At 39.9% G+C, this 26,788-nt stretch overlaps 1 protein-coding gene across 1 annotated transcript; it reads left to right on the top strand.

Annotated features, from left to right (window-relative positions):
- The first annotated feature begins 5,719 nt into the window (after positions 1-5,719).
- LOC136990190 (uncharacterized) lies at positions 5,720-25,812 on the top strand. Its single transcript, XM_067288557.1, has 4 exons — positions 5,720-6,413; positions 11,904-12,451; positions 12,596-13,043; positions 25,389-25,812. Exons 1-4 carry the CDS (start codon positions 5,739-5,741, stop codon positions 25,629-25,631), a joined length of 1,914 nt encoding a protein of 637 aa, XP_067144658.1. The 5' UTR covers positions 5,720-5,738; the 3' UTR covers positions 25,632-25,812.
- Positions 25,813-26,788: the final 976 nt, after the last annotated feature.

Below are 26,788 nucleotides of genomic sequence, written 5' to 3'. Positions count from 1 at the left end.
ATGTCAGACCCGTTCGACTCACGAAGGGTTAATACAAAACCAGCAATTATTCATTGTAATTTTCCAAAATTACAGCCAAATAACTAGGCCCATCAACGTACGTTTTTAGAAGGGTTACGGAAGAGTCTGGTAAGAAGGTAAACATATACTCGAATAAGGGGGTTAACAAAACAAATAGCTTCGAAAATAACGAAAGGAAATTTTAAACATATAAAGTACAGCCAAGAGAATTGTAACGACAAAAATGATTGCATAGAGCCATAGACCATTGCACAGTACAATGTGTACACGGGTATAAATCGAGTGAATTCGATATTGTTAAATAGATTAATTTGCCCGGAATCTTCAAACGATAAAGTAGAGCGAAATTAATTTCGCGTACGAGATAACGTGTTTAATTGTCGATTTTATAAATATTAAATACGTAATAATCGTTGTAAGCTCGTAGACGTACACGACAAACAGACGGTAAAAAACCGCATTACGCCTAATAAATGAAGTATGATACTGGAAAGATCGGAAAGAAAGCGTAAATATGTTATTTAGGAACTGTCTTAATGGAAAAGTCGAAACGAATGCCAATTTATGTTACTATTATTTTATTTTTTAACTTAGTATTAGTCCGGTGATAATTATCCCGCGAGTCATCCAATAAACCGCTCTCGCATTGCTCGAACGTCGTGCAAACATAAAATTAAAAATGCATCTAAATACTGAATTTAATTGATTTTAAATAAAATCTTTTATACTGTATTTACTCGCGCGATCGGGAGCAAATTGCCCTGGGCCCTATACAATATTTTTTTCGCTTACTCAATATAATATACGGTTAATGTTACCCTAGGTCACAAAATGGCGGCGGCTGGAATTTTCCCCATCCTGGCGACCGCGGTGGGGAAAAATTTTTTCCCTAGAGTCGTGACGTCGACGCCTTGGAGAATTTTTCCCTGTTCGGTTTCATACCTGAGTTCGACGTTGGCGAGTGTCCTGTAACCTCGAAACGGCGACTTTCGTGTGTGTAAATTTGGGACGGTAGAGGGAGCTTTTTCGTGACGTCGTGCGAGAGTAATATCGGCGGGTAATTCGTAGTGGTTTTACGAACGAATATGCAAATGCTTGATCTGTGACGTGAATTCTGTTGATTTCGATTCAATTTTATGCAAATTGCCTACCAGTTGGAAACGCCTGCTGCTGTGTTGCAGTTCGGTTGAACAGTCGTATTTCTTTTCATAACGATTTATCGGTTTCGCAGTAACTATTAGCCGTTAATATTTGTTATTATTACTTTCTGTATTTGTAAGTATTCCTATTTCTTTTATTGCAATATTTCGCTAAGCGTTAGAAAAACCTGTAATTAGAAATTAAGGAAAGGCTTTGTTTTTTTTTTACCTACATCCCAACCTCCCCTCTTTTAGTTTATTACAAATTGTTCGGAAATGAGTGATTTAGTCGATTTGCTTTCCAACGACGAATTTTGGTCGAAATGCACTTGCCGTGATTTTTACAAGTTGATGGAAGGCGAATTTTTGGAGTTAGGTGTACCTCCTCTTATCGATAGCGCATTTAAATTTGCTGCGAAATTAGGAATACAGCCGACCGAGGCCATTTGCATTTATTGTGATTCCCTATGCAAATTATACTACCGGAGTAATAGAGAAAGCTGTTTCCTGCGATGCACGAAGTGCCGTACAATGACTTCAGCCTTCGAAGGTACATTTAAAAGTAAATTTGGTCGCATTTCCTGGGGTAGCATTCTGTCGTTTATATGGAACTATCTTTGTCTGGAGTGTACTGCGACGACCTCTGCGATTGCGGCAGGCATATCTAGAAAGGCAGGTGTCGATTGGTCCAATCACATAAGGTTGGTAATGCTTATTGCTATGAGTAATATGTCATCATTTAAAATCGGAGGGCCAAATAAAACAGTGGAGATTGACGAGACTGTCGTATGTAAGAGAAAGTACGAGAGAGGGCGTATATTAAAGAGCACGAAATGGGTGGTTGGCGGAATCTGCCGGGAAGACAAGAATTGCTTCGTATGTCAGGTTAACGACAGATCAGAAAATACTTTGAATTGGATCGTGTATAAATACGTAAATTCAGGCAGCACTATAATAACGGACGAATGGAAAGGATACGTGCATATTGACGACATCGAAGGGGTAGCAGTCGAACATAGAACAGTAAATCATTCGAAAAATTTCGTCGATCCCAAAACAGGAGATCATACTCAGAATATCGAACGGCTCTGGGGCTATTTAAAAAACAAGAAACACCTGCCAAAACACTATACTAGTGATCTATCTGACTCGTACATGTACTTGTTTATGTATAAGAAATTCTTGAATCGGCCCTCCAGGAAACCAGGCGAGAGATTTCAAATTTTTGCTCAACACTTACGCAACATATATCCTGGCAGTGGAAAAGTGCCGATTTGGCGCGAGCCCGAAACCGTTCCTTCGGCGCCCGCGGCGATTACGAAGCAGAAAGGAAACAAGAAGAAGGGAAAGATGTCAAAAAGCAGGAAAGTGCTTCCACATCAAAAGAAGGAAAACGTCAATCGACCAATAAAACAGCGGCCGAAGGAAAAAGAACAGGGAAGAAAAGAAATGCACCGAAAGAAAATCTGGAGGTTAGCGAAACCGGGAAAAACTTGGATCGGACAGGAAAGAAAGAAAGGAAGAAGTAGCCAACGTTCATCGGAAAGTAAGTAAAAAATTACTTTTTCGCTTTTTTTAATTTGTTACATTTCGGTTAAAATCCGCGTATACTGTCGAGCTATTCAAGATGGCGGCCGGTCACGTGGCCATCTTGAATCGAGGGAAAAATTTTTTCCCCGTCGCAGTCTCCAACGTAGGGAAAAAATCCAGCCGCCGCCATTTTGTGACCTAGGGTAACATTAACCTAATATACTTTAATATAATAATTTAAAAGCCTACAGGGCCTCTATTATGTATTGTGTCCCAGGCCCCCTTACCCTGGACTACCCCGAACGCGTTTATATGTAATTTATTCTTAAATGCATTATACACATATTACAAAATTAAATATATCATTGTTATTATTAAGAATCCAAACATCTTTATATCCTGTATTAATCCTAGAATAGGCCTATTATATAACAGAGCAGTAAATGATAAAATATCTAGAGCTAGATTTACAATACACAAAAGTTGCTTTCTCCTACACAAAATAATAGATTTTTCGTGGTTTGAGGCCCGAAACTGTAGCTTCATTAGCGTAAATCAGGCCCCAAATACTGTATATAAAATAATTTCTGCAAATAAGCGAAGCCTGTATAAACTGGAATCGCACGATACGAATTACTTTTTCCGTTTTAGACAGTTTTACTGCATTTTCATACAGTTCGAAATGATCTTTTTCGCCTAAAATGAATTAATCGAATAAAATATTTAAAAATAAAAGTCGTGTTTCGATACTTGTATTTATAATTTTATGCGGAAATACTGAAAATATTTTGGTTTTATTAATATAAAAATGCAAATAGCGATTGCCCGTAGACAGCGCGTAGACACAGTTATCGATCACTCGCCGTTTCGAATCGATACCAAAATTCAATAAGGAAATAAAAAATTAACTCTTGGTGCGTGATGCACGGCACTTAAAAATACGAAATTAGATTAAAAATAGGATTTTTTCAGCTGTTTATATTTAGAATAAAAAAGCCGAGGCGGCGATAGACTGCAGGATCTGGCGCATGCTCCGTCGGGGATGTTTCCCGCATCACTAGGGATAGTCAGAGGTTGATGAAAGCCAGCCGTAGCGGTCGGCCATATTATAATCAATCGGCGCTCGTTTAGGACAGGTAGGAGGCATCTTTGTTACAAAAAACGTCTCGGCTCTCGCTCCTTTACGTCTTCGTTAATAATGTGTAATTAATTAGCGCGGTTAAACGTTTGTGACAGACAGAAAATACCTGTTAGTAGCAGGTACGGATCGATCACGGATAATATTTCATTTCGGTGTCTGATCGTCCCAATGCGTTAAACCAGCTAAAATATAATTTATTTTTAAATATTTACAAGAATTTTATAACGAAATTCAATCCTTAGTTCGTTTATATTATAAGAAGTTTCCATGTTTTCTATTAATAATTAATCCTTTCTGCTGTTATCAATTGCGTTATAATGATAATAGTTTTAATTATCTAATTTCAATTTTTTATTGATTGTAACGATATTATTTCGTTTGTCATTTTAAAATTTAGCTATTTTGCAAGCCAGAAGAGTATTCCGAGTGTAATTTTTCGTCTTTTGAGGTCAACGATTAGCCAATAGAAACTTGCCTATTGTCAAATTGTTGGCTCGATATTAGGAATTAGACCACTCGACGAGAACATAATGTGAAGATAACCCACTTTATTTGATATTTAAGTCCGAAAAATTTCGATCTGCAGCTATGCGAAGAGAAGAATTGAGAAAAAATGAAACTAAACTGTTTGTTTGCAGCCACGCTGCTTGCTTTTTTCCGACTGCAATTAAGCGGTGAGCGAGCAATTAACTTTGGCTGTAGTGGAAAGCCGAATACACCGGCTGATCTTAAAGCATACCTATTCAACGCGGTCTAGAGATATGTTTACAATCCCAAGTAAAACCAAATTTGGTGAGGTGACAGTTCAGGACACGCGGAAGACATTAAAAAAAAAAAAAAACTGATAAGAAAAATCGGCACTAGGGCAAGGGCCAACAAATTTGATTTATTCGAGACATTGGCGTCATTTAGAGATCGTACCGCTCAATGTGGTCCATTGTAAAACCCGAAGGCCACGTAACCCATCAGCCGCGTTGCTTCTCACGCGTAGTATAATAAATCGTGTGTTTCGAGGCTGCCGAATTTGCAACACGTTCCCTATAAACTCCCACAACCGAAAATCGCACGTGTTTTAAGTTTCTTTTTACGGTTGTATCTCTGTATTATCGGCGTTAAATAGGGGTAAATTAATTACCGTCACCCGATACGTACGCCAATATTTAGATTGGCTATATCGAATTATAATAATATATAAAAATATAATTCAATCGAGATTTTATAACGTTAACGCGCATACAATAACCGAAGCGAGTCTCTGCTGTATTTGCGTTAGGCGTTACCTTAAATGCCCATTTTTAAATGAATTGAATTTATAATTAATCGGTTATTACGTTTATTCTCGCAACAGGGCGGAAATGTTTTTGCTCTCTTTTAGCATCACTATTGTTCGATGTATTCGTTTTGTTTGTATGTAATTAAAAATTAAAATTAATTAGAATAATAATGCAATAATGATTAACACTAATTTAAATTTCTGAAAGAATAACGAGATGCCATTTGTAATTACGGTAAAACCTGCGTAAACCGGAACGCGACGGCACCGTTTTATTCGGGTTTCACTGTATAAATAATAAAAATGAAACTAATAAAGTAGAATAAAGTGATTAATTATTTCATTTTTTAAATTTAGCCAATAAAATTGAAAGGAAAACTCCGTACAGCATGGACGAGGAGTTGGAAGAATTTTGGAATAGAAGATTCAAAAGCTTTAGAGTTCGAAGATAAAAATTGTAAAAAGAATGCCATGTATTTATTTATAAGAATCATTTTGATAATCGTGACTTGACGTTAAAGAAAACGGTAGATTTGCGAGAGAAGATGGACTAAAATAGAACGAATGAAGTATTTTACTAGATAACAGAGAAGCTATTTTCATTCGTGGTATTTTGCAAGTGTTATAAACAAAAATGCTCGCTTGGAAATCGTTTCAGAAGACCGTCAGGCAATCCCCTTTAAGATTCATCCTGATGTTGACCGTATTTGTGCTATTCACCGTACTACTGTGGCCTGCCTACATACATATAGTGGAGTGGCAATTTTTCCACACTCACTACGTCACTCTCCAGAGTTTGGCCTCCTCCACTTCGTGCCAGATTCCCATGCCAAACGCATTCGACAGTTCGGTAATGCAATACGTCGTCAAAAAGGAACCCCTGAAATGTAAATTCGTCCAACCGGAATTGACTTATGTAGACTACGAAGGGGTTCTTCGTCTGAATCGATCCGCCATCGCCGCTCACCACATAGACGGCAATCTTCTGGATTGTCGATATTCCACTTTCAGGAGGAAGCCCAACGACGACGATCACGTCATCTACGATCCGGAAAAAGTGCTGAATGCCTCCGAGAAAATCATAAACGGAAGAGAGTTCGTGGCCGTGACCTGTAGTTATAGAGACAAAGTCGTATACAGGAATTATCACGCGTACGTTCCCAGAAAATCGGGAATTCGATTGACCGACCAGAAGGGTATTTTTAAACCTCAGGTCTTTGTGTTGGTGATCGAATCCATGTCCAGACTTAATATGATTCGTCATATGCCAAAGACTTATTCCTACCTCAACGGTGTTATGAAAGCCCAGGTAAGTTTTTAAAATTATTTTTCCAGAACAATCGACCGAAATATTTACTTACACGATTACATATATTAAACATATACAAATGTATCGAAGTCGTATAGTTTTATAAGTGAATTATTCGCGTTGGAACGAACGAAATAGCAAAAATATTATTTATACAGTACTGTGTCAGCAGTCGGGTGACTAACAAACACCACCGGACCCTGGACCCGGCACCTCACCGACGGGCCGGTTCGAGTTTTTTCACACCTCACATAAATAGGGGCCAGTTTCCCTCGGCAGATCGCCCACGCCGTATACAAACAAACAATTATATATATGAGTTAATGCTACTAAATTCTCTTATAGGGGTCGAGAGCTTAAACAATTTACCCAATTAAAGTTAGACAATAGCTTGATATGTGAAAAGAGAAATAATAATAAAAATTTCACTTAAAAAAAGAATTTTTTGGTAGTTGATTCTGCGTACATAAGCGGAAGAATTTGATTTCATCGATGCATTCGCTGCATTGTAACAATTTTGTTAATTAATTAATTATTATTGTTATTATTTGTTAACAGCGTGTTGTTAGGGCTTCTGAGAGGGTAATAAAAACAATGGTCTTAGTACTAAAATGTACAATTATTCAGCCGAATATTTATAATAACGAACGTGAAGATTTGTATGAAAATTCTGATATTGTGACAGAAATCGAGAGAGGGAGATTTCGATGGATTGAGCATTTGGAAAGGATGGACTCGGAGAGAAATGTGTCTCGAGTGTACAGAGAAAGACCAGAGGGGAGAAGGTGGAGAGGGAGACCACGAAAAAGATGGGATGAGGATGTAGATAATGATTCGAGAAGGATGGGTGTGAAGTGCTGGAGAAGGAAGGCTCAAAATAGAGGGGAATGGGTGAAAATCCCGGATGAGGCCAAGGTCCTGCAAGGACTACGAGGACCAGAGAGAAGAAGAAGAATTTATAATAATTAAACTGCAAACAACAGAAATTTTCTCGGGCTTAAGTTAAGAAGGGGTGGGCTTTAGGGACGATTAGGCGACGGGAACCTCGCAATATTTTTTTTTTTTTTTAGGAGAAAGAATATACGTGCAAACCCTACCTAACAGACGTACACATTGCGACTTTTACAAATATAAATTTTATTTGATATCTACTTTATCAATAAAAAATATTAAGAGAGAAATTAAAATTTTCAACGAAATAATCTTCGTAATATTTTTCTGATGACAAATTTCTAATTGTCTTCGTATCAAATTTCACAGAAAATTGTTCTGGAGACTGAATCCAGATACTCAGAAAAGAAAATAACTCGCTTTTCTAATCTCGATTCTAATTTGTTGGAACCGAGACGAGAAAAATAAAGATCGACCTCTTGGTGAAAAGATGCAAGTCGGACATTTAATATTATAGCGCATTGTATATAGAACACTGTAATGAAATCTTCATCGTAGTTAACCTTCGGATAATGCTACCTATCCTGCAGAGAAAGCGACGTCGACGTTATTTAACTATTATCGATAGAGAACCTTAATACCCCCGAACTTATATAAGAGGGTCGGGACTGACGACGGCGAGTTTAGGTGGACTTTGAGTAGGTCCTGCGAGCGGCGGCGTGAAAAAGCCATCGGGTTCCGAACGAAGACCGAGCCCGACGGAAGTAAAGTACTCAGACACTAAAGTTAACAACTAAATAACCGTTTAATTTCAAAGAAAAGGAGTACACGGTACAATATACAATATATATATCGTCTTATATCGACTTAGCCTATCTGTTCAGCGGTGGCCAGGCGATCGTTCGTGAGTCGGGAAATACCTGCCTCGATGATGATGCTTCTCGATTAGGATTCCGTCAGGACTCGGATGTCCGGACTTGGATCGGGAAAGTTCTTCTACTGGGCACAGTTGAGGGTAACGTCAAAATCCGATAGAGTGCGATTGGCACCGACGGGAAAACTTCCACGACGTTAAACCTCGAGGGACCGGCGACGACCGACTCCTTCGGCCGTTAATTACGACAAATAATATCGAATAGGTATGACGAAATCGACGACAGATATTTGTTAAAGTTCGGATTCTCGCAGGAACGTATCTCAATCTCTACGATCCGGAATGAACGTATCGTCTCTTTCCACGCTCCGAAATATCTCCAGCTTTTATTTCTCCCCTTAACTCGTAGTGCGCTCTCCATCACGCGCATACAGAGGGGGTGCAGCCAGCGTCGTAACTAGTCTTTTATACGCCCGGTGCAAGCTACTGTAACTACGCCCCAAAACTATGATATAAAACTTGGTCCAGGTCATTTATACGCCCTCCAGGGACTGCGCCCTGTGCCTGGGCACCGCCCTAGTTACGGCACCGGGTGCAGTCACGTGATATAACGTCAATCGTCCGCCATATTGGTTGCCGATTTCACGATGTCAACGGGAAAGAAAGGAATTTTACTCGGCTCTGCAGCCGATTTCAAAAGCAACGATTTGATAAAATATAAAGAGAAAACTTCTTTTATCGGACGAAACGAAACAAACGGACTTTTCATTCCACCATTTAACCACGTACCACCATATAAAATTACATTCGACTTTATATTATTAACACAGTTATGTTTAAAGTCTCCTTACGGTTAATGTTACCTTAGGTAGCCAAGATGGCGGCTCGTGTCTGATTCCAGCGAGGAAACAGTGGGACGCTCGTTCTAACTAACTAACCTAACCTATTGTAATAAATTACCATAATTATTAGCAACCAAATTATTAGAATAGGTTAGGTTAGATTAGAACGTGCGTCCCACTGTTTCCTCGCTGGAATCAGACACGAGCCGCCATCTTGGCTACCTAAGGTAACATTAACCGAACGAGAAAATAAAAAAGTGTCATCATACTACCTATAAATTCAATCGATGCATGGACGAAGTGAATTACGAGATCCTATACATCGGTGGTTCGAACAAAATCTGCCCGTATTGTACATAAATTTTACTCCTCTTAAGAACCGCAGTCTTACGATTCTCATCTCTCGCCTTTTCATCTACGATAGGCAGCGCGTCCATAGAGGGTGGCACCCGCGATCCACGGCCACCTAGCCTTCCACGCGTCGTTCACTTGTCTTTCGGGTCGCAAATCACTATTACATATCCTTGGTTATGACAAATTTAACACGTTTAACACACGTTTACACACTATAAACGCACATTTAAACCACGTTTAAACCCTTTACAAATTTTTTACCTCACTTACACAATGTTAACACACCTTTAATACGCTTTTATGACATTTAACACGCATTAAACACATTAAGGACACGTTTAACACGTTAATTACCATCGACAAACTTTCCTCGTCGATAACTTTAGACTCGGAGTAAATTGTACAAACTTTAAAAACACAGACACTTTTAAAAAAATTAACAACGCGCGTGATCCGTCTACATCGTAACCAAAGTTCGAAATTCGCATCATTCCTCGTGTTTCCGAACGGAATTTTTTGACGGATATTTGCATACGAAGGCGTTATTACTATCTGCGCCATTTACATTTCCTTTCTAAAAACACTCGCCGTCGAGGTTACCGGAAGCGCCGCCATTTTGTATACCTAGGCCGGCATTAACCTTTTTGTTTTTCCTCAACATCATTTTTATTGTACGAACTTTAAAAATTTTTATAAGGTTTCGAGCAAATAAAAATATAAATAGTACACAACACCGAAATATAATCACGAATACTTCACGTAGGATCGTACGATTTATCTTTTACGCACGACCCTAACTAACGAGATATTTATAGGGCCTACATATATATTAGGGTGACTCTCCATATTAATCACATACGGAAAGTCTCCATACCCGATAAAGATCCACCAATTTCTTAACACGGTTAGGTATAGATTTTTTAGGTATTCTAGCTTTTTCCCAAAATACGATACACCGGCGTATTACGAGATTTACGCTTTCACTCGCAGTTAGTTTAACTTGGCCAATGTTAAAACACAAAACTGCGAGTACTTGCCGATCTGACGGTAATTTTGCGCTCGTGACTCGGCGGTTTATCACTCCGGCTAAGAAAATATGTTTTTAGTGCTTCGTAATTGCACCGACATCTTCGGAAAAAACTATACGCGTTAATAGCCCGACAAATTGTGTTAGAATGGCGAACGAAGCGAATCCGCGCCACTTTTCCAGCACCATACGTATGCAAATGATTCGATGCGAGTCGGCACGGGTTCTAGCGATCAAAACGAGCCGACATTTATTGTGAGAGTGTTTAAGGGTAAAATAAACGAAACTAGGCCCTATGCGTTAGAAAAAAAAATATTCGAAAAATAAGGGACACCCTTATATATATATATATATATAGTTTTTAAACTGAAAAGTGACGAAAAATAGGCCTATATGCCATATTTGCATATTCCTAATTAGAAGTTGTATACAGTATTAATATTCCAATTTCTTGTAAGTAACATAAAATGAAGATAGTGGTTCGTCCACCCAAACAAAGGACCGATCACCTGGGTTTTCCGGTTTCTTTTCCGCCTCTAGCACTTTCGCTTCGAGTCCTGCCGGGAAGCACCTTTCTACGCCCACGCGCCGCGCGTTGCCGATAAACATTATCGAAGAGACGACCGTTATAAAATGACTGTAATAATTTAACTCGGTAAAATTTAAATATTAATTATTTTAATTTACTTAAAAAAATAGAAAACAACCGCTTTTATTGGTCGCGTCTTTCGAATTGGGGGTTACCTTAAATCGTCATACACGTCTCTACAGTAAACTTCTACATTTGGTTACGTTTATAATAGTTATACTGCGTAGGCACGCGATCGACGTCTCGCTCGGCCGTCGCTTTACCCACAATCTGGACTGTAACTGTCACCGAGCCCGGTTTCGGTCGATCGCGGTGCCAACGGGTATTAGGATGGATGGGACGGCAGGGTGTTCCTACCATTCTCATAGTTGATCGTCAACATTTTCTCGGCTTTACTTTCTCGATGCTTTTGCGAGTAAAATAAAATGACGGTTGACGTAATATTTTTGCAACTGCCGAATGAAAATAAGAATAACAATTCTCATTAATCGGCAGTACGAAAGAAAGCGTCGCGTTACGTTACGTATTACGTCGATCATCGATGATCAACGTAACGCGTAACGTAATTATTACGATTATTACGTCATTAGTTGGGTACTTGTTTTCACACTCCGATTCCGTCCCGATTACACGCCGCTTCCTTCCGTCGACGGGCAATTTTCTCGGTGTAATTCATTGGCGAGAAAACGCCATCCGTAATTAACCGAAGCAATTTGGTAATTTCGACGACGTTTTCCCGCAACTTGCCTTAAATTAAAGCCGCGATAATACTAAAATTATCTGTATATCTATTTATACACTCGGGCACTCGTTGCGGAAAGTGACCGATCGAACTATTAATTTTTATTTATTTTTAAAACGAAATTGCTTTTATAAATATTAAACTTTATATTTGCTATTTTTCCGCTTTAAGATATTGAAAGGCCTGACTAAGGTGGCGGATAACAGTTTCCCAAACATGATCGCTCTGTTAACTGGAAGGAAAGTTCGAATGGTACCGCAGGAACTGCCCGGTAACGAGAGCACCGGACCCTACGACCGCTGGCCGTTTTTATGGAAGAATTTCACCCGGGAAGGGTACGTAACGGCGTTGGCCGAGGACGAGCCCGGATTCACCATTTTAAACTATTTAGCGAAAGGATGCCTTCGTAAACCCACCGACTTCTACCCGCGCCCTTTGTGGCTGGCTTCGTTCCAATCTCCTCTTTTGAAAATGAGTTCCGAATTTTGTCTGGGAAACATTCCCACGTACACAATTTTATTCAATTGGATGAAAGAATTTATAGAAAAATATAGCCAAGAACTGTATTTTCTCTTCTCCTTTTACATTGCCGTTACCCATACGAATTTCAATAACGCTCAATATTTGGATGGGGACGTCTACAATTTGCTCAGACAATTGAACGAAAACGGACATTTTCGGAATACGGTCGTTATTGTTATGGGAGACCACGGTAACAGGTAAGCGAGGCGAGCTACGCTTACTATTTTATATTAAATTTCGTCCCAATTTTCTATCGGGTAATTTAAGCAAGACTGAAAGACTAATTCGGTTACGTAAATATTCGTGTGATCTATTCTCAGCGATATTTTCTGGCTTTTCAGGTATGGAAGTATTTTAACCACCTCCGTAGGTCGCATAGAAGAACGCATGCCGTTGTTTTCCATAAGCATTCCGTCCGCTCTCGAAGAGCGACATCCGCATCTGAGAACCTATCTGAAGAAAAACTCGGAGCGTCTGACCACGTGGTTGGACGTCCATTCCATGCTAATGGATATTGTTAAATCTACCTACGAAGAAAGCCCTCCCGTTCACGTCTGGAATACCAGAGGATACAGCGCGTGGAGGATGGAAATTCCCGTAAACAGAACTTGCGAAACGGCTGGAATTCCAGAAAATCACTGCGTGTGCCAAAGCGAAGCCGTCATTCCTCCCGACGATCCGAGATGTTTAGAAGCGTCTAATGTTCTAGTCAATCATTTGAATCGGTTATTGGAAGTAGTCAGACCGTTCTGTGTGCAACTTTCGTTAAGAAAATTGTTACAAGCAGCAGTAAGTAAATAATATGATTTAAATAAGTATATTATACATACGTACATATACCGTATATATACAGTAAAGTATCGATAACTCCAACTTCCGTATCTCGAAATTTAAGATCCAGAGACGATTTTATGCCTAATTTTGTGTTTTTCTCGCGCTTAAGGGAATGAACAATTCAGACAAAAATAAATCGGTTTTTCAGAAATGACCAAAAATGCAATTTCTTAATATAAACTCTGGATGATTGAGAGAGAGACGAGGGTCCGGGTAAAATTCGAACTTGGCAAATTGAGAGACGGCCACAGATTTGGATATACGAACTAGTAACGCAGTTACTATTGTTAACTACTAGCTTAATTCATTACCGTGACACGTTAAATAACACGAAAGCGAGACGTGTCTTTCGTGTTAATAATTAAACCAAACAAAAGTATAAACAAGAAAAAGAACAGTTGGCTTTTTATCGATACGGTTTTAAACCTGATGGAAAATAGGGCCGGACCTAACCGAAAATAGTTCGTCGGCTTTTCGTTAGATATATTTAAAACATTTTAATTGCGGTGCAACTTGTATATTCGTCATTAATCTGTTCCAAGGTCCTAACGAATCTGGAATATGACGAATATAGAAACAATTTTTCTCACAATAAATAACCGACATTCGATTAACCCGTTTCCGTCTCGAAAAAAGGTACGAGAATAAAAATTATGTCGTTTGTAAAACTTTATCTTTATTGTACTAAATAAATACAGTATTATTAATATAGTATTATTGTTTAGAAGAAGACATATCGATTAAAACATTAGGTAATTCCAGTTACGACGGTAGGGTCTGTTTTGCCGACGATTCGGTAGCTTGTCCGGTGTTGTGCGCTTTTGTCCGCTTTTTAAAACTTTTCCGAAGTAGGCGATTACATTATTATTGAATGCATTTGTATTTCGGTCGACTATAGCAATATTTGGGTGCCCCTTTGGAGCGATTGGAACTCGGTTTCTCCCATCGATTATTTTTCGATATCTCGACAACACCCAGGACGACCGCACAAAGCGAGTGATTAACTACGGCTAGCTAATGCGGCTAGCCGATCGACGCGGGCCTGCGACTGTAGTGCCACTTCCGGCGTTGGGAATGACGACGAATATAGAAAAATAGACGAGTCATCAAAATGTGACGAATATAGAGGTGCCACTGTATATTATTTCGGAGTCCAACAACACATTTTATAGCGACGGTCGATAAGTGGCAAAAATTTAACCGACCACTAAATCGGCCAATTGTTTAAACTTTCGCCGCGTAGTGGCAAATCAAATATACGACTTCCTCTATACGTACGTTCTTATTTGGAACTAAACATTCGTATCAGAGGTGGAAAATGATTCCTCTTCCGGAACTGCTCGAAACATCTAGGCCAGTGGTTCTTAACCGGTGGTCCCCGAAAGCACCCGAAGTGGTCCGTGAAGTCGTCCTAAAATTATTAAATAAATGACGACGAGTTTTGTCAGTTCAAATTTCAAATACATTTTGCTTATTTAGTGGATTTTTTTTGCACAAACTAAATAAATTGAACCTTCAACTGCAACGGTCAGGAAATATGAAATTGGAAGGCACTAGCAATATATTTGCATTCGAAAATAAAATCGGTACGTTTATCGCTAAAATCGACCTATCGATCGGCAAAGTTGAAAGAAAGAATTTTTCTGCGTTTGATACATCGAACCCAATTATTGACAGACGGTGTGCCGAGATGCCCACCAGTGTCGCTAAACACCGAGAGTTTGGTCGCGGGTTCCCACTGCGTTCGGACGGGCTGGCCACGTGGAGTTCTCCGGGTTTTCTCCACGTTTGTAACACCCGAATAGGGGCCAGTTTCCTTTAAAAGACCTCCTGGAAGGCATTATTCGGAAACTGATTCACAATTCTTTCATAGGCAACATTTCTGAGGTGCCGGATAAAATACAAGAAGAGTTAATTGAAATGTAACACGATAGTAACTGCGAGGATACTTTCGAGACAGGAATTAATCTTGAAGATTTTTGGAGCCATAAAGCTATCGCTTTCTCTAAAATTCGAGAAATTGCTTGACGGTACCCGACTTTACTTTCAACCACATATTTATGCGAGCGAGGATTCTCGGTGCTTTTGATAATTAAAAATAAACATCGAAATCGGTTGGATGCCAGTGCCGACACGCGTTTGGCTTCGAGTAGCATTGAACAAAGAATCCAGCAGTTGGTAAACACTATGCAGTTACAAAAATTGCACTAAAATAATATAATTAATGTAACATTTTCGCAAATAATATAATACTCTTGGTTTCGAATAATTTTATACGTGTTTAATTTATAGAACAACCTTATAAGAACTTATATTACTGCCAAACAGCTCGTGGTCCACGGCAAGAGAAAAATTTTCATAAATGGTCCCTCATCACTAAAAGGTTAAGGACCACTGATCTAGGCAGTTCCGGGATGAAATAAACGAAGAGAAAACATTCTTTGCATATGGAAACGGAACACAGCGAGTGAAAGAAGAAATCGCATTAGTCTCGAGAGTGTAGTAGCAAATAAAATACTATTTTGATGGTTCGCGATGTAGGCCTATATCTGTATAGCAATGTAAAGGGTATCCCGACTTTAAATCACTGCCAAAATTCGATGCGTAAAGATAAACGCGTTTAACGTAGGAGTGGATTCCTAGTAGTTCCGATCCGGAACTATCCATTTCTAATTTGTGTGTATAAATTTCAGCTTAATGTTTGTATCTCGTGTTGACATTCTTATTGCTGATAGTGATCAGTTAATCGATGTGTCGACCATAAGTTATTCGTTCGTAAGTAGATTGAAATAGCAAACCAGAGAAAACTATCGAAAGACAGTGGATAGAAGAAAAGCATATTTGGAAAACAAGAAGAGGATTTTGGAAAGTTTCTCAACGAACAATAGAGTCAGACATGACAGAAAGCGTAAACACGAGTGTCCAGGTGCTGAAAACGGCTTCGGAAATGATTTGTACAGCGTACAGACAAAAGTATTTCTGTTAGAAAACTGATTAGAGAGAAAGCTGGACAATTGGGACATACCGGATTCAAAGCAAGCAGCGGGTGGCCGGACGAATTTAGGGGGTATTTCAATAAAATTCTGTGGAAAAGTGCAGAAGTGAGAGTAGAAAATTGCACGAAATGACTGAAAAGTTTAAGAGAAACTGCGCAGAACTAGATGATGTTTATAACGCCAAAAGCGCGTCCAGCGACCGCCAGCGGAAAAAATCTTTGTACGCGCTTTCAACTGGCCAGCGACCTGTGTCCAGAGTGGAGGCGTGTAGTGTACAAAATGGGGCGAGACGACTTGGTCAAATGCTTGCTATAAAGAACACGACCGGCATTAAAACGGTAGATTTGAAAGATAAATGTTATCACTAACCAGATACACAACAAATATAAAGAATCTTCATCTACAGGGTGCGTAGGAAAGACATTTTAACCGGAAAATTCTTGCGAACGGACAGAGTACAGCTATGCGAGTGAGGTAACGGTATAGTAAAGCGACTACGCCCGACCTAATGCGAACGACAGCAGCGCCCCTAGTGGCGAAATTTGGAAGATAGGCAGTGCAAATCCGAAAGGAAAACAGATAGAGCAAACTATCCAATTAGAAAGTTTTAGAGCATCAGTTAGTTAGTACGAAACGACGCGTGGTTCACACGGATAAGATAAATTGTCGCCCGTATACCCAAAGGTGTCCGAAAGCGATGCACGCCGTCTTGTGTGACGTTTGAAAGGAATAGCCATAGGTATGAAGAAATACGCACAATTTGTTGCATAAAATACGTACTTACGTCAATACAGTTTGTTAACATCACAAAAAACAACGGAAAGGCAAATTGTCACACGGTGATAACAAGTTTATGAACATACTCGGCATTAACTTTCGTACTAACTAACCGATTCTCTAAAACAGCGTTTCTCAAAGTGGGCGATAACGTCCCCTTGTGGGCGGTGAGTAAATCTAGGGGGACGCTGGAGGCAAGGTACCGAACGGTGACCAAAGGCAAAAGTTGGGGTCACCGACAGCCGTTCCCTTTCCTCTGTTAAACGGATAAGAGGAAACATTGCGTTTAATGGTTTCCAGATGTCGAGAATAATGTACGGTAAGGGCACAAAGTGTGAGATTCATAGAAAAGTTTTCCTAAGAATATTTTCAATTCTTTCTCACACAAGAGAAAATGAATTAGGGGGCGTTGGGTATAACTTTACGGACAAAGTGGGCGGAGGATCGAAAATGTTTGAGAATCACTGCTCTAAAACTTTCTAATTGAATAGTTTGCTCTATCTGTTTTCGTTTTGGATTTGCACTGCCTATCTTCCAGATTTCGCCACTAGGAGCGCTGCTGTCGTTTGCATTAGGTCGGGCGTAGTCGCTTTACTATACCGTTACCTCCCTTGCATAGCTGTACTCTGTCCGTTCGCAAGAATTTTCCGGTTAAAGGGTCTTTCCTACGCACCCTGTATATATAAACAAGGATGTTTGTTCGCTACACACTCCTAGGTCTTCGACCACTCGCTACGAAACTCGGCAGTTACGTTCAAATACTTTTAACTTAGATCACGTCGTACATTTCACTCCAAAATATCCATTGCATTTCTATAAATCAATCAATTTTTATTTATATTTCATTTTTTGAGTTTTACGTAGCGTGCCAATAGATAGCTATTGGCATAAATGAACGGAAATATTTAACTAAATATTATTCTTAAAAAAGGATATAATTTTAAAAAATACATATACCGTATTTTACGGACTATAAGACGCACTTTTTTCTTCGAAAAATTGCCTCCGAAATTCAGGAGCGTCTTATAGTCCGTACTATATTCACGAATTACTGCGATAGGTACACATAGCACTTGCCTGCGTGGAGTGTAGTGGTGTTTTTTCCCGCACATCATCCTGCTACAATAGAGTCGTGTCCATTATGTATCTAACTCCGTTGGAAGGGGGGAATTTTGTATTGAAATAACGTGACGAATCGGAAATTCATATATAGGTAATCTGGTCCTTTTCTCTTATGATTTCATGCTTGGTCTCCACTTTCATCTGTCTAACTCTTCTCCAGATTAAGGAAGGTCAGATAGATAGGTGACGACAGTGTGAATATATAGGTCTGCAATTTTTTCAAATTGCAGCCTAATCATTTTTCCACAAACGCAATATTTACGAGGAGACTCTTGCCGCATGGTTTATACAATCTGTTGCCAAAATTTTTTAAAATTTATTATCAAAAGCAATTATTCTAGCATTTTTACAAGGTTTTTTTTATTTAAACAAGTCACACCAAGTTAAGGTTAGCAACTTGGATTACGTGCGGGGGCTATCACAACCGGATCTATCCAACACAAATCAGTTTTCAAACATTAATAATAGACCGGTATTAATGAGTAGTCGTTGACCATCATCTGTTCTGGGAGGAGGTCAACCACTACTTTTGGTCGAATTAACTTCGACTTTCTTCTGCGATACTCCCTCCTATCGAACCCACCGGTATAATGGCATTCGAATAGGAAAATTACGCGATACGAGGTTACCGGCCTGCACAAAGTGATTTAAGTGGTTTTCCGGGGTGCCGAGTTTAAATATTTGGTCCGTTTTTTTTTTTTTGCGAAATTTGATCGGTTGGCAGATTACCGTTTGATATTCGGCTGCGAATGGCACAAGTTCTTAAAGTTAACGTTTGTTTTTATTTTTTGCCCGGGCAACGCCGCACTTACCTGCTAATTGTTTATAAAGGCGAAAAAACTTATTATAGGAAAACTAATGGTAAGCAATATATTGTAAGATACTCTTATCACATCCTGGCAGCTAACGGGAAGTGATACAATATAATAATAAACTCATTGTAGGAGTATTTTTCAGACCTTATTTAAATTAATTTTAAATTAATTAAATATTCAAATTTTAATTGAATTATTTTTGCATAGTGATAAATTATTAGAGTGTAATTAAAGAACTGTACGAAAATTCGACCCGTTCGGGATTGATAATCCTGACAATCCGAAAAATGCCCACTAGCGGCCCAGTGGATAAAATCATTAAACACTAGTCGTGGCTTCGCTTCTCACCAGTGGGCTGGCCGAGCGGAGTTTTGTGGTTTTGTTCGTGTCTAACACAAATAAGAACAGTTTTTTCTACAGAAATCCTTCCCAGAGCCACACCCTCGGCACGGCCGATTGTCTGTATGTATACATACATGCAATCTCAGAAAACCATTCGCGTGAAGTGTTTAACCGTCAAAGATTTTGTACGCAAAGTGTTGCGTACAAAATATTTGAGCAAGAGATGTGTTTTTTTAAATGCCGTCCGGGCACTAACTTCTACGAAGGCAGAAAAAGTTAAACGAAAAGACCGTCAAAGATGTTTCGTGGGCGGTCTATCTCGGTTATGTCGGATTCCATCTCTCCTCACCCATTATGGGTCTGGCAAAAGTCTCTTACTGCTATAAGGAAAAAAATTAGATAGAGGCTTCGGACCTCCAAAAAAGTACGCCTATATAATAATCGAGTAAAAATTATTTTGGTTAAAATATTTACAATTACAGTGAAAAAAGGTAGGCGCGCTGTCGCCGTAAGCTCTGGTACACTGATGTAGACACCCCCTCCTCTCGGTGGTGCAACGAACATCCCCCTCACCACATAGTTTGTGTTGCGGTAGGTTGATAGTTTATTGTTTTTCTAATCGGTGTTTTAGAGCCACGACTACAGAAGACCTCCCGGTAGTACCTAATACGTTTCCACTATATATATCAGTAGTTTGGAGTGAAATCGATCAAAGGGTGTTTATGAATTGATGTTAAATATCTAGCTTTATTTTCTAAGATTTTATTTCGTGTCAATGCAAAACAGTCGATAAAGGAAACAAACGAGAAGTCTTCTTAGCTACGTTATTAACAAATGCTCCTAACTTTTTAAAATAAAATAAAATTTATATGAACGATTATTAAAGTTACACGTACACGATGGCGACGTCACGGCTGGCGTGTGTAGCCGTAGATAGGTGTAGTTGTGTACTTAATCCGTCGATATTGTTTAGCTCAGCTCCTTTTGCTCTTTTGTCGTGCATACGGTATTTAAAAAACATCTTTTTTTCAGAACTTAATCTAAATGTTCTCTATTTCATTCAGCTTATTTAATATATAAAAGTAAAGACGATTCTTTAAATTTTATATTGAGGTTGCGGCCGACGTTTTCGTGGCGAAACGTCGGCCGCAACCTTTCTATTATTCTCTATTATTTAGATACTGTACTGTTCAATGTTACAATGTAAAACAGTAAAAGGTTAAAATTATTTCCAAGTACAATATAAATACATTATTACTTATTTATACAATCGGCCCACCAATGGCCAATCGGTTTCGTTTCCCGAACACGGCAAGTTCGCGCTTGGCCAGGACGGGCTGGCTGCATGGAGTTTTCGGGGTTTTCTCCACGTCTGTAACGCCCAGTTACCCTTAAAAAGACCTCCCGGAAGACATCTCCCCGGGCTAGATGGCCTAAGTGTTGCGTTGCCATAACTGAAACAAACATTTATATAATTATATACCGTATATATCGAGCGTAATACGTAATGGGGTTATGGACCCCGACGGCTCTAGACAATGTCAATTTTGTCTCTACTCCATCACTATCCTATAAGACTACGGCCGATCCGGCTATTTCTTGCGTAGGCAGAATGCCGGATAATGAGTGTACAGGCTTTAATTAATTAATAAAGCCTGCAGACCGGCAAATAGATGGTGTTTCCGAAATGCGATAAAACCCGAGCGAACAGGAAAATAGGATGAACGACAAAGGCCGAAACTCCACTAGCGTCAAAATGAGAATAAAAACCTCGGCCGTGACTATTTTTAATCACGTGGCCTATCGCGACGAAGGTGTAGCTCTACTGCCTGTCGTGGGATATTTTGCGAACTTTTCAATAAATCTTCCCAGATCTAGGACCATATTCTGGGATTTAAAACTAGTGAAAAACTTCACAAGCCTCAAACCACGGTCTCTCGCTCTCGCCGTTTGGTACAGTACGCGACGATTGCAGCCAACGTGCGTAAAAGTTCGTTTTCCGCAATTTTCGCACCTTTCACGCTCCGTTCGGGCGCACAGTATTGTTTTGTGATTAAAAATGATTACGGCCAGGGTTTTCGCGCTAGTGGAGCCTCGGCCCGAGTTTGGTGGAAACGGAAGCGGATGGGCGATCACACTGGAGAGTATGGCGGATAATTGAGATCCGGATTAGCCAGCATACTCACGCATAAACAAGCAATTATACTTCGATAACAATCGAGCACTTTTAATTTGAATTAATCATACTTCGAGACTTTAGGATCTACTTTTAGGAATGTAGAACACTTGGTTAGTGCTATTTCTAATATTACTCAATTTTACGGCGATTAAAATTTCTCACTCTCGTGGTTTTTGTCGAAATATCACGGATCGAAAGATTATTTCTTTCGGTTTCGAAGCTTAAATTAGCTTTAGATAGCGGGTTTGAGTGTCCTCCGCAAACGAACTCGTAGGCCTTTTCGAGACAACCGAGTGTGCCAGGCTGATATCGAGTAATTAAATAATTTATTTAATTAAAGTAACGTTTTAATTCAATACTCCCCGGGAAAAGAGGGCAAACAAAAGGTCACCGAGAAAGAAAAGACCAACCCGGACAAAACCCACACATCCTATTTCCCGCGATTTCTCGATAGATAAAACAGTTCGAATATCAACAATTATTACTAAGGTGGCGAGACAGTTCCCGACCTTAGTCACCTCCGGCTATTAATTCGGTTTGTTTGACTTCTGTTGTCGGTTTTACGAGATAGAACGAGTAACGATACCGGGTAGACGAAACGTTCGCTTTCTGACAATTAACGTAAACAAACGACACCGTCCGATGCATTAGTCAGCTCCCCGAAAACGGGTATAAAAAGGGGTCGAACACGGACATGGCAGCAGATATAGGACCCGTCCCGCCATAATCTCCGATACTCCGCTAGATCGGCGAAGGTCTTCCGGAATCCACGCGCAGCCAGTAATCGTCGCGAGGTATTAACTCGGTCTATTTGTAAACTCTCTCTCTCTCTCGTTAAGTAGTTCTTTGGTTTATAAGTTAGACTAATATTCAGTCCCGATAGGGAAATCTAATCCGTTCGGACCCGAAGCCGCGTGGCGCTAATAGAGTTAGTAATGGTTTAACCTCCGTCGTATCTCCCATTTTCGTACTTTCTTCGTACAAGTTTATCCGTTTATTAAATTAGTTTTATGTTCGATGCCCGTCATCTCGGAATACGGCCGACACCCGATCCCGACCCCCCGTCCCTCCCACTCGATTACTCGCCCTCCTACAGCCGTCCATCCGGGCAGCGACGGTGCCGGTAAGCGGGGTCGGAATCCCCTCGGTTCTCACGCGATCCTTAAATTTTATTTAACTTTCTTCCGCTTACGTCGCGTCGAGTAACGGCGCATTTCGTTTACTCCCATCTCGAGGTGTTTAGTCTTAATTAGTACGGGTCTCGGTATAAATTTCCATTTTATTCGATTTTTATTAACGTTTAAGTAGCGTCAATTTGTCAAAGCAAACGTTTTTACGCGCAATAATTATCACATACAGTCAAACCTGTTTTTATGCGGTGGATAGGGACCGCATAAAAAATCGCACAAAAAAGACCGCATAAAAACAGGTTTGACTGTACTTACGTTCGTTTACCTGACAAAATATATTTCATTTGTTAATTAATATTAGCTTTATGACTTTTTCGAGCGGTTTGTTTCGAAATGTAATATAAACGGTTCGAACGTAGAAGTAGATTGCGGATACAGAGTATATTCTATAATTAGCAAAACCGTGGTATAAAATTCGGTGCAAAAATGGTCGTTAACGCTTTTGCGTTAATAGCTACAACGCAAAAGTGTTACCGACTATTTTTGCACCAGATAACTACAGGGGTATCCTCGATAACGATACAAACATCAAAAACGGCAGCGGAAGTTTTGCAATTGCGGGAAATGGCAGGTTTCTGCTTAAATCCGGGACTATACAAAAGACTCCGGTTTAGCCAGCCTCGGTCGTACGGGTGCATTTCGGCTTTTCGAGCGTCCCCGTCTAACCCGGTGGAGGCAGACCTATTAGAAATTCCTTAGACGTTTTTCCTCTTTTCTTTACGTCCTCGAAGATCCCGTATATCTTTCCTAAATTTCCTATATTTCTCGTTTTAAAGCCAAATGTAAAAACAGTAATAAAATATAAGTAAAATTCTCGCGGGTACCGTTTCGAAGCGCCGTCGACCGTCGCCCGAATTGTCGTCATTTTTTACATCCGGGATCATTAATGTATTCAAAAATCGATAGGAAATTCCTCGTTTGAAAAGTTTTATTTTTACAACGTCACATTTACAAAATCAGAAATTATTAAATTGGGTGAAAAATGATTAATTAAAGCGCAGCGCGTTTTCGTTTATCTACAAAATCGGCCATTTTCCTCTTCGGAAGACGGCTAGTCGAAGCGGCGGTCGAACTGGCTCGGTGCACCCCGGAGAGCCTATAGCGACGGCTGCCGCCACGTCTTTCGCAAACTCCTTATCGAGCCGCGGCCGCATTCTACACTTAGGTGGAGAGACGGAAACGAACCAACGCTTATTTAAGCGGAAACTCGGGCCCGACGAAATTTTTACGATTAATTTCTAATATCGTTTAATCATTTTTGGAATTCGAGCGGCCAAATTTTTTTTTAATATCTGCGTGTTAGCGGTTAAAGTTGTTCGGTGTTACCGTCTACAAGTAGATTAAATAAGCGCGACGTCCGGGAGAACGAAAGAGTGGCCCGGTCGCCGGGTAAACTAATGCCATTTATTTTAAAAGTTACGAAAGAAACGATAGTTTTCCTTTAGTTCGTTGCCTTTTATACAATGTTTATACAAATAATAATTTTTTATAAGTGGCTTACGATAAATGCCGTATAATTAAAATATATTTATTATTCGCCGATCGTTTCGATATTAAAAATTCTACTTTATATGCATTTTATATTCTAAATTACAAATCTGCTGTAATTTACGATACTTTTTAATAAAATAAAGTAGATTCGTATAATTAAGGACTTTCCTATCGGATATTGCGCGGTACGTCACGCATTATAAGTATTAATTTACGTATACCGATCTTTTTGTTTAAATTTTAACCGATTATAAAATAAGTTAAACTAAACGATAACTTGTTAATAACCAACAAATACCACAAATACCAGTATATAACGACTGGCATAAAACTCAAAAACTCGAGATTAATACAAATAAACGGTACGTAGTCGTTGGAAATATTGTCTGTATATTGTTCGTATCGCTAACCTTCGATTCGTTTTCGTTCGTACGCGGACGGCCGACTATAGACCATACCGAGCGTTCGTTCCAATCTGGCTAACGCTTTGTCGGAAGAATAATGGCGGCTTAAAGTCGCGCCCTGACAAACTGCCGATACAAAAACATCTTGTACGCGGGCTCTCTACTGCAGCCCGCGCACAAGCGCCGGTACGCTAAACGCCATTATTCGGGACACGCCCGTTTACTAGAACCGGTTTGTCGGCTCCGCTCGGAAGCGCCACTTAGGACGTACCCTCGGGGAGGGAAAACTGCGGGAATCTTTCGGGGTCCGTCCCTCCGAACTCGCGACGGACAACCTCTCGGTGCCCGTAAGGCGGGAAGAATTAAAACAAGTCTTAAGATCCCGGAACTAAACCTTTAAATCGCGTTACGGCGAGCTAATCGCGCCAAAGACGTCGCCTACGGTATCGTCCGAGACGGATTTAATCTGTTAGATGCAGCGCGAATAATTAACAAAGCTCGGAACCGAGTTGCACGAAAGCGACCGTTGCAAATTGACTTACTAAAGGAGGTTTTCGTCGACGATTCGATGGCGCCTGAAATAAATCGGAATTTCCGAATTCCGCATTCCGTTCGCGCAGGCAACGTTAACGGAATCCAGTCGACTGCCGACATTTTTCCCAAGTAAAGAAAGAAGCGACGAAGATGCGACGAAGGCGAATCTCTCGAGACCGACGTCTTTGCTCTGCCCGCGCGTAGGGAAGGCGGACGAGACGCTTTCCGAGCCGTCGTCTCGGTCGAAAGCGCAGAAATAATCTATTTAATCGTAGGGTGACGTTTCCAAAGTCGAAATTTCGTCGACTCGAAAACACCTTCCTTTCCCTTCCACTTCGAGTCACCGACAATCCGCTGTATATTATACGTGTTATTACTTTTATTGTTAGTTTCTTATTAAAATAATGAAAGTGATTTTGCAGAATTATTTAAATGTTCTTTTTCGTTCAGGTGATACTGCCCAGGAAGCATATCGTTCGGAAAGAAGGCTACGAGTTGAAAATGAGAATATTAGTTTCGTTAGCACCCAGCCACGCGGTGGTGGAAGCGCTTATGCAAAAAACAGCCTGGTCCAAAGAATTTCGGGTTGTAGGAGACGTTAGCAGGCTTAATAAGTACGGAAACCAATCGTCTTGTATACAACACAGGGAAATGAGGAAGTTTTGCTACTGTAAAGGCGAAAGCGTCCAGTGAAGAAAGCATTTACAAACTTTACATACCGTACCATAATACTGTATATTCACCCCATTACTACGTGTTTATCCTTCCCTCTACGCATCGAACGATCGTCGGATAATTGTTTATCGCCACTGTTTCGAATGTGCTATTTTAAACCCCGTGTAAGTACAAAAAATGAAAGTATGAATTTTTAAAAGTTTTAAAAATTCAATTTTTTATTATAAAATATATAAGAAATCGTAAAAAAAGACACGAATGTTTTCGTATACCGCGCGCTTTATCTTTTAAGGCTTATTTAAAATCTCCATTATTCGATATAAACGAGACGTAAGCCGAGTTATGTATTTTAAATGCCGGCGGATTTATGACCCGATACTCGAAATTATTCGGAAACTTTTACATTTAAAAATTACAATCGTACCGTGGGACCTCGTTAACACTTTAGCACGAGAATTACATTTTAAAATAAAAATAAATTTAATCATTTCGTTTTTAAAAGAATTCTTAAAAATACATTGAACGCAATCGGATCGGGAACCCCAAAGCGGAGGTCCCCGATTACGTAGTCTACGGTCCAACACGTTCGCAAAGCCCTCGTTCTTTTTGAAGGGCTCGGGTCCCTATTTCGGGCACCTTCGTCCCGATCCAATGTCGAGCACGATCTTATATTTTGTTATATGCCAGGGGTCACCAAACTACGGCCCGCCGCCGCGCCGCGCCACAAACGAGCTAAAATGTAATTATTTATACGGAAATGTCGTAGATTGTAGACGAACTCGCTTTGTAGAAAAAATTCAAATCGGTGTAAGTAAAGTGGCGAAATCGTCCAATATGATTTTTGCATCCGACAATAATATAATTTTTAAGAAAATCGGCGACTTTTTGTGACTTTGGATATCGGCTCGGAGCGCTTTTTGTTGAGTACCTGCAACGAAGTTTCTAAAGAAAGCCGTTACCGGCTTGCTGCAGCCATCGTGTTTCTGTATTGGTAAATACGGTAAATATATTGGTTTTCCTTATTTTTTGTGTATTCGGTATGATATATTGAACAAAAAATGGTTACGCGGCCCGCGCTCGTCATTTTCTCGGTTATCTGCCCGCTGTGTGAAAAGTTTGGTCACCCCTGGTACGTACGATAAAACTCGTCCAAACAGAACCCGAATAAAACGGAA

This window comes from Centruroides vittatus, unplaced genomic scaffold (genome assembly GCF_030686945.1).
Source record: "Centruroides vittatus isolate TY-2023 unplaced genomic scaffold, ASM3068694v2 scaffold_861, whole genome shotgun sequence".
NCBI classification, from domain to species: domain Eukaryota; kingdom Metazoa; phylum Arthropoda; class Arachnida; order Scorpiones; family Buthidae; genus Centruroides; species Centruroides vittatus.
Note: the sequence above shows the minus strand (reverse complement) of the source record. Positions and strands in the feature narration are given on the sequence as shown.

Bases quoted from the DNA above. Each gene is read 5' to 3' on its own strand.
- LOC136990190 (XM_067288557.1), top strand. From the start codon at position 5,739: ATGCTCGCTTGGAAATCGTTTCAGAAGACCGTCAGGCAATCCCCTTTA. The intron at 6,414-11,903 runs GTAAGTTTTTAA...TTCCGCTTTAAG, and splicing joins ACGGTGTTATGAAAGCCCAG to ATATTGAAAGGCCTGACTAA. The intron at 13,044-25,388 runs GTAAGTAAATAA...TTTTTCGTTCAG, and splicing joins GAAAATTGTTACAAGCAGCA to GTGATACTGCCCAGGAAGCA.